This window comes from Arachis hypogaea, chromosome 9 (genome assembly GCF_003086295.3).
Source record: "Arachis hypogaea cultivar Tifrunner chromosome 9, arahy.Tifrunner.gnm2.J5K5, whole genome shotgun sequence".
NCBI lineage: Eukaryota > Viridiplantae > Streptophyta > Magnoliopsida > Fabales > Fabaceae > Arachis > Arachis hypogaea.
In genome coordinates this window covers 6,824,310-6,832,733 of record NC_092044.1, presented here as the reverse complement: position 1 = coordinate 6,832,733, position 8,424 = coordinate 6,824,310, and the positions used below count along the sequence as shown (strand labels likewise).

At 37.6% G+C, this 8,424-nt stretch overlaps 1 protein-coding gene across 4 annotated transcripts; it reads right to left on the bottom strand.

Moving 5' to 3' along the window:
• Positions 1-731: 731 nt before the first annotated feature.
• LOC112710161 (disease resistance protein Roq1) lies at positions 732-5,993 on the bottom strand. Of its 4 annotated transcripts, none has more exons than XM_029288871.2 (5): positions 5,409-5,993; positions 3,494-4,566; positions 3,220-3,397; positions 3,103-3,141; positions 732-3,009 (listed from the first exon to the last, which is right to left on the bottom strand). In XM_029288871.2, the coding sequence occupies exons 1-2, from the start codon at positions 5,891-5,893 to the stop codon at positions 3,783-3,785; spliced, it is 1,269 nt and encodes a 422-aa protein (XP_029144704.1). In that variant the 5' UTR covers positions 5,894-5,993; the 3' UTR covers positions 732-3,009; positions 3,103-3,141; positions 3,220-3,397; positions 3,494-3,782. The 4 variants fall into 4 exon arrangements, with proteins under 4 accessions (XP_029144704.1, XP_025616510.1, XP_072058531.1 ...); XM_072202430.1 differs by having other exon boundaries at positions 2,454-3,009; positions 3,266-3,397; XM_025760725.3 differs by having other exon boundaries at positions 3,103-3,397.
• Between the last annotated feature and the right edge of the window lie 2,431 nt (positions 5,994-8,424).

The following is an 8,424-nucleotide window of genomic DNA, read 5'->3' as shown; positions in this document are numbered from 1 at the left end:
TGAAAACATTCTTGGTGACATTGAACTACAACATAAGTTACAAATTTCTTTACAGTGCATAGAACAGGCATCAGATGGAAAAGCATGTCATCTTCTGTTGAGGATCTGATCAAAAGTTTTGCATCGACCCAAAAAGTAGAAGACAACACTAGATGCTTGGAACAAAAAGAAAAACTTGTGCACAAAATGTTAGATGCTAGGAAACAACAAGAATTACTGAAAGAAAGAATGAAACAATACAAGTTTCAAGCAGAAAGTGTTGACAGAGTGGTTTAAGATCTTGACAAACATATTCGCCTTCTTGTTGAACAAAGAAAAATCATCCAAATGAAACGGACCAAGTAGAATAAGGACTTGGAAGAATGTGATGGCAAAAGGAGGAAACTAACAGATGAGGATAAGAATTGCATAGCTGAAAGCAAGGAGCTAACGTTGACAATTAACAATTCTGAAGTCTCATATGCATCTGCAATATCCAAGCTGGAGAAGTTGAATGAGAAATGGGAAGGTTTTCGAACATCTTTTTCACTATAGAAGTTAAAACCTCATCGTAATGTAATGTTGTAGCACAAGTTTTAACAAGCTGTTTTAATTTTCTTAATTTTTCTCTCAAATATAGTAACTAGTTAAGCCTTCGTTATATACATTTTTTCTGTCGATTACAGTTTATATTTGAAAACAGAATATAGCTTTCTACCTTTTATGGACAAAAGATGCTTGTAACTGCACGGTTTGCTAATGATCAATGTTATAAGATACTTTTTTGTGTTTTGATTTGTTTTAACTTATCTTACAGAAACACATAAGGTTGAGTGTCACACAAAATGTAAGGGCCCTTGATTGTATACCATATACAAACACACATAAAGCTGAGTGACATAATATAAGAAACAATAATTGATACCAATGAACTGCAATCAGGAGTGGGTCAACCGGATGTGTCAGCTACTTGGTTGTCAGGAGGCAGCTCTGCCGGTGAGGTACCATGGCATTAACCTAGGAGCGAATCTGTGGTTGGTAAAAACTTGGAAGCCGGTGATTGATAAGGTAGAAGAAAAACTCAACTTGTGGAAAGCAAAGGTTCTTAACAAGGGCGGAAAGCTGGTACTTATCAAGTCAGTTATCAACAGTGCCTATCTATTACCTGAGTTTGTACAAGATGCCAAATGTGGTTGCACAGAGAATTATCTCTTTGCAGAGGAAATTCTTTTGGGAGAAGGATGATGGAAGACCGGGTATGGCACTAGTGAAATGGGAGATGATCCAGACACCTAAGAAGCTAGGAGGGTTGGGAGTGGGTGATGCGGTGGTCCGAAATACGGCATTATTGTTTAAATGGTGGTGGCGGTTCTCCAAGGAGGATTGTCCCCTATGGAAGAAGATTGTTTACTCTTGCAATAACTTGAACCCAAATCACTTGTTGTCAACTCAGAAGTGCAAATAAAGGAGCAACATGTCAGGTAGAAGATGATTGATGAGCTTGCTATGGAAGTAAGAGATGGTAGATCCACCAGATTCTGAGAGGATACATGGCTCCAAGGGGAAAAGTTGAAAGACAACTTTCCAAGACTCTTCTTGATTTCAAGCAAAAAAGGATCAGTTATTGGAGATTGTGGGTTCTGGAATGGGATAGAGTGGGTGTGACACTTCCAATGGAGAAGGGAACTACGACAATGGGAGACAAATGTACTGAACCAGTTGCTGCATGTCCTGCAATATGTTAGATTAATAGCAGATGTGCAAGATAGAGTGGTGTAAAAATTCAACAAGGAAGGCATTTATTCAACTAATTCATTTATGCATGTTTTGCATGAAGAGACTTTGGATGAGGAGCTTCTGAGTTACAGATTCACAAAAGAAATTTGAAACGGCCTAGTACCGCCACGAGTGGAATTGTTCTCCTGGTTTGTTTTGGTAGGCAGAGTCAATACTAAGGATCAGCTGAGTAAACTGGAAATCCTACAACAGAATGATACTATATGCATGTTATGTAAGAAAGATGCTGAAAATATACATCTGTTTATTACTTGTGAGTACTCTTGGCAGGTGTGGTGTACTTAGGTCTCGGCGTTTGGACAAAAGTGAATTACCCCTAATACTGTGAAAGAGCATTTTGAGAGTTGGTAAGCTGTGTCAATGAGGAAAGAAGTACACAAATATTGACTAGTTGGTTTCTTTTCAGTGATATGGACTATATGGTTATGCAGAAATGATGTCATTTTTCACAACAAGATAACAAGTATTAGAGACTGCGTGGAACAATCCTTTTCATATGCCACATAATGGTATTGTAAATAACATGTTGTTGATGGCAATGCCAGAAATGACATAGGTGTTGTACGACTGTTATGGTTTGTTTGTTTGTATTGCTCCACATGTGTTTTGAGCTTTTTCTTTAAAAAAAAAAAAAAAAGAAACAATAATTGAAGCTGATTGCAATTCTCCAAGGACAGTTTCTAGCTGAAGTATTTTTATGTTAGCTAGTAATGTCATTATACAGCTCCCCTTAAGCCTTTGGTTATTTGTAATTCTGATAAGAGGCTGATACTGTCAGGGAGCTCAATCAATTTACTACAATCCTTAAAATGCAATATTTGTAGCGATACTAAGCCATTAAACAGGAGATATAGCTGTTCTTTCTGAAATTCCACTTCACCGTGAAAAAGATTAAGATATTTTAGGGATTTCAAGCCAGGCAACTCATTTGGAAGATGCTCAAGTCTTAAGGGGCTTAAGATTGTTTAGAATCCTAATGGATGTGTGCAATGTTTCAATTGCTGTCCTGCTTAGATATTAACTAGTAAGTGCTTCTCGCTTTTAACCTGAATGAGAGCTTTGCAGTTGTCCAGTATCACAGTAAGAGCAGATAGAACTGATTCATGAAGATGACACAACATCTCTAAACCAGAGAGATTCACCCATCTAAAGTCTTGATGCATTAGACATATCTGGAAGGTTCATTAACTTTTGACATTCACTCAGATCAATCATTTCTAGATTGTTAAGATCCTGCAACAAGTTGAAAGGAAACATCACAGCTGAAAATCTTTAATAAAATTTTGATTGATCTCGGAAAGTAAATATATATACAGATACATATACCTTTTTCCCTGCCAAAGCTCTTCCACATTGCCGTGGCACCTGTGAATATCAACAAGAAACTCAACACACAATCTTAGCGGAAGATACTTACAAGGGTATCCTTCCCACTTAAGGTACCTTAATTCTTTACGAAACTGTGTAAGGCCTTCAGATAGGTACTCACCACAGGAACTCTTACCTCTGGCGAAATAGAATTTTAGAAATCTTATCCTATTCATCTTTTTAATATATCGAACTAAACTGTATATCTTCTATCTGAGATATGTTCAAAAGTATGCCTTCCACTGTTAGTTCCCTGTTAAAACAATAATAAAAGAAACTAATATCAAATTAAATACTTCTATGTGAAAGCATATGCCTGAAAATAAATTAGTAAAATTGTTCTCCTTACTGTGTTGTTTTAAAGTACTAAGTACTTAACACGAATGTCTTTGACATCCCTCAATCTGCTACAGCCTCCAAGATCCAGTTCGGCTTCTTGGTGCACGCACTATCTCCAAAGCCATTTCTTGTAACAAGTCATGCATTTGTATTCTCTTGTCATAAGATGTAGTACATATTAAAGTTTTATGTTTAAGTTCGACCAGTCCATTGTTTGGTTCGAATCAATTGCAAGCATGTAGTATCTTCTTGACATGGTCTTCTACTTTTGTGGCAAAGTATCTTTGGCTGCAGACAATCTAATACCTTAACACCTCTTGAATTTCTACATTAGGGGAGTTTTCAAGTTTTCTCATAGTGCTTTCCCAAAAATCTTTATCCAGTGATCTCGAAGAGGATAAATATGAACCCAGTGCATTTAGAGCAAATGGAATACCTCCTGCATATTCTACTGCTCGTTTTGAGAGTTCCTCATATCCCTCTTTGGGATGGATTTCCCTAAAGGCTCTAAGGCTAAAAAGCTTTAGAGATTCTTCGGGGCTCAATGCCTTGACCTCGTATATCTCATCTACTTTGTTAGTAAGCAAACACCTATTTCTTGTTGTAATGATGACTCTGCTATCTTCTGGTAGGTCATCAAGAACTTTAGACTCTTCACACAAGTACTCTAATTGCTCAAGAGTATCCACACCATCAAGCACAATGAGAGCTTTTTTCAGGCTTCTTGTTGTGAGTTTAGTTCCTACAACCTTACCTATAGGATTAATTTGCTTTAGTTGCTCCAAGAGCTTTCCACGTAAATATGCCAACTCACCATATTTTGATTCTTCTGTTATATTTTCCAAGAAGCAAACACTATCATAGTGGGGAGTGAGGATGGTAAACACAACTTTAGCAATTGTCGTCTTTCCTATTCCCCCAATACCCCAAATTCCAATTCTTCGAGCATTTTTGAGTAATAACTCAACGTGTTTACGAGTTTCTTCAATTCCAACAAGCCTTTTTGTGGTATTGGAATATCCAAATTCCAATAGCTTTTGCAAAACATCTTTGACAATGTCCTTGATGAGTAGAGATTCGTCCCTAGCATAAATATATAAAATACACATAACAAAAGGAATTTTTACATAAAGAGTTTTATCGATCGGAATACTTAAGGAATATATTAATTAGTATATAGTCCATTTTCTTTTTTTTTTGAGTTTGATATATCATTCTTGACCACAAAGTTTTAGAATCAATGTATAAAAATTTAAAAATTGAATCTGAATACAATAATAAGTAGGATAACTATATAATAGGATTTTGGATTTCTTGTTTATCACTTAAGTTTAAAGAGAAATTAACTAAAATGTCGTGAAAATCATGAGGTATGTAAGTCGTTGGATAAGTCATGTTATTTCATTGGATTATTGTTTGAATAATAGTAATTAGTAAATATCTTAAAATATTGAGAGTAAAATTACATCAATAAATTTAAAACTTTTTTTGGGGGGATAAAATTTCTAAAATGTAATCAAATATTGGCTTAGTTGGCTCCTTCTTTAATGGGCAAGATTTTTCTAGGACCTTGAGGCTTTACAGAGTCTTAAGAGAATGCAAGGACTTTCTTGACAACATTTCATTCACATTTTAGTCCCTTTAATTAATCATTTTTATACAAAATATCAGCTTAAAAGTTAAATTGGGATTAAAAATCCTACATTCTCATTAATAACCACAACCTGAGCACCATTTAAGGATTTGTTTGCCAATAAATTACTCCATACACAAAGCGTGGGATTCAAACCCAACACACTTGCTCAAGTGGACAAATGCTAAACCAACCACAAGTTAGTTACAGTCAAGAGTCAAGTCAGCTAATTACGCACTAATCCAGCTAATTAATTAACAAATAATACATAGATAGAAGGAACACAACTAACCTACTTTGTGAGTCGAATCCAGATAGATCTGTGGCTTCAGCCAGAGCAGCCCTCCACCTACGCTCTTCGGATTCATCGTTCAGGAGATTCCGTTCCTGTTCAGAAAAAGCTTCCTGATAAGTCTCTCTCTGATAGCGTACCTGTGATGGATCTGTATCGTAGAACACAGGAATAACAAGCAGCCCTAGATGTTTTCTGCACTCCATTATTTTCACCAGTTCTTTCAAGCACCATGTTGAGGAAGCGTAGTGTCTAGAAAAGACGACCACCGATATGTATGAGTTTTCGATTGCTTTACAAAGTGAATCCCAAATGCCATCTCCTCTTTCAAGTTGATAATCTATGAATGTTTCGATTCCCTTGTTGGTAAGAGCCTTATGAAGATGGCTGGTGAAGCCGGTGCGGATGTCCTCCCCTCGGAAGCTAATAAATACATCGTACCTTTTGGGGGAGACCAGAGATGAGCATGCAACAGAGTGAGCCATATTATGAGAACACCGTTGGATGGTCGGTTGTACTGTGTCAAAGGAAAAGGGATAATAATGGCAATGGCTATGGCTATGCTAAACAAACAAAAAAGATAAAAAGAATATATGCTCTCCAATATTGACTTATAGGTCAACCCGATTAATGGGTTTTTTTAAGGGTAAAACCTGTAAAGAAACCAAACTCACACCAATATTACGTGAAAATCTCAAAGCAAAACACAACAACAACAACTACAACAAAACCTTATCCCACTAAGTGGGGTCGGCTACATGAATTAAACGACGACATTGTACTCTGTCATGTATCATGTCTACAGAGAGATCGTTTACATGTAGATCTCATTTGACCACCTCATGGATAGTCTTCTTAGGTCTTTCTCTGCCTTTCGCTCTTTGTCCATCTTCCATCTCATCCACCCTCCTGACTGGACTATCGGTCTTCTTCTCACATGTTCAAACCACCTGAGACGCGATTCAACCATCTTTTTCACAATGGGTGCTACTCCAACTCTTTCCCTTATATCTTCATTCCTTATTTTATCCAATCGCGTATGACCACTCATCCATCTCAACATCTTCATCTCTGCCACACTCAGCTTATGTTCGTGCTCCCCTTTAGCCGCCCAACACTCCGTACCATACAGCATAGCCGATCTTATAGCGGTGCGATAGAATTTACCTTTAAGTTTTAAAGGCACTTTTTTGTCGCATATAAAACCAGATGCACTCCGCCATTTTGACCAACCTGCTTGGATCCTATGATTTACATCCTGTTCAATCTCTCCATTATCCTGTATGATGCACCCAAGATACTTAAAACTTTTAACTTTTTCTAGGATGTTTTCTCCAATCTTCACCTCTATATTTGGGTTTTCCCTTCTCAGACTGAACTTACATTCCATATATTCCGTCTTGCTACGGCTTATGCTCAGACCATACACTTCTAAAGCTTCTCTCCATAACTCAAACTTCTTATTTAGGTCTTCCCTTGACTCTCCCATAAGGACGATATCATCGGCAAAAAGCATGCACCATGGCACAGGCTCTTGGATGTGCTCTGTGAGTACTTCCAGGACTAATGTGAAAAGGTATGGGCTTAAGGATGATCCCTAGTGTAATCCTATACCAATATGGAATTCTTCCGTCACACCACCTTGAGTCTTCACACTAGTTGTGGCCCCATCATACATGTCTTTAATTACCCGAATATATGCGATCCTTACTCTCCTCTTTTCTAAAACCTTTCATAAGACCTCCCTTGGTACCCTATCATACGCTTTTTCCAAATCAATAAACACCATATGTAGGTCCCTTTTACTACTACGATACCTCTCCATCATCCTTCTTAATAGGTATATCGCTTCAGTGGTAGATCTTCCTGGCATAAATCCAAATTGATTCTCTGTTACTTATGTCTCTTTTCTCAACCTCCGTTCTATCACCCTTTCCCATAACTTCATAGTATGACTCATAAACTTAATCCCTCTATAGTTTCCGCAACTTTGTATATCCCCTTTATTCTTGTAGATAGGTACCAAGGTGCTCTTTCTCCACTCATCAGGCATCTTCTTTGACCTTAAAATCTCATTAAAAAGCTTGGTTAACCAGTTGATGCATTTTTCTCCAAGACCTTTCCAAACCTCAATCGGGATATTATCAGGTCCTGTTGTCCTGCCATTTTTCATCTGCTTTAAAGCCTCTTTTACCTCGAAGTCTCGAATCCTTCGATAGTAGTCAAAGTTTTGATCTTCTTCCCTTGTGCATAATCGACCAAGGCTCGGAAGAGTCTTTTGTCCCTCATTAAATAACTCGTAGAAGTAACTCTTTCACCTTTCATTAATCTTCTCCTCTTGAGCCAACACCTCTCCATCCTTATCCTTTATGCACTTAACCTGATCTAAATCTCTCGTTCTTCTTTCCCGACTCTTTGTGATTCTATATATACATTTTTCTCCTTCTTTTGTGCCCAACGACTGGTAGAGACCCTCATATGCTCTTGTTTTTGCTTCACTTATAGCCACTTTTGTCTCTTTCTTAGCCGCCTTATATTTTTTCCAATTATCTGCATTGCGGCATAAAGACCACTCTTTAAAGCATTCCCTTTTTATTTTTATCTTTTCTTGTATACTCGCATTCCACCACCAGGACTCCTTGTCTCTTGGTCCTATTCCTTTAGATTCACCAAAACTTTCTTTTGCTGTTCTTCTAATAACTTCTGCCATCTCCCTCCATATCTCTTCCGCGCTTCCGTTCCCATCTCACTTTGCCTCTTCTCCTACCCGTCTTAGGAAGTTTCTTTTTCCTCACCTTTCATCCGCCACCACCTCGTCCTTGGGTCCTTCGTATAATATCTTTTCCTCAACTTTTTCTCAACGCGAAAATCCATGACGAGCACCCTATGTTGTGTTGTCAAACTCTCTCCCGGAATAATTTTACAGTTAATGCAAAATTTTCGGTCAACTCTCCTCAACAAGAAGAAGTTGATTTGAGAGCTTGTCATGCCACTCTTATAGGTTATAAGATGTTCG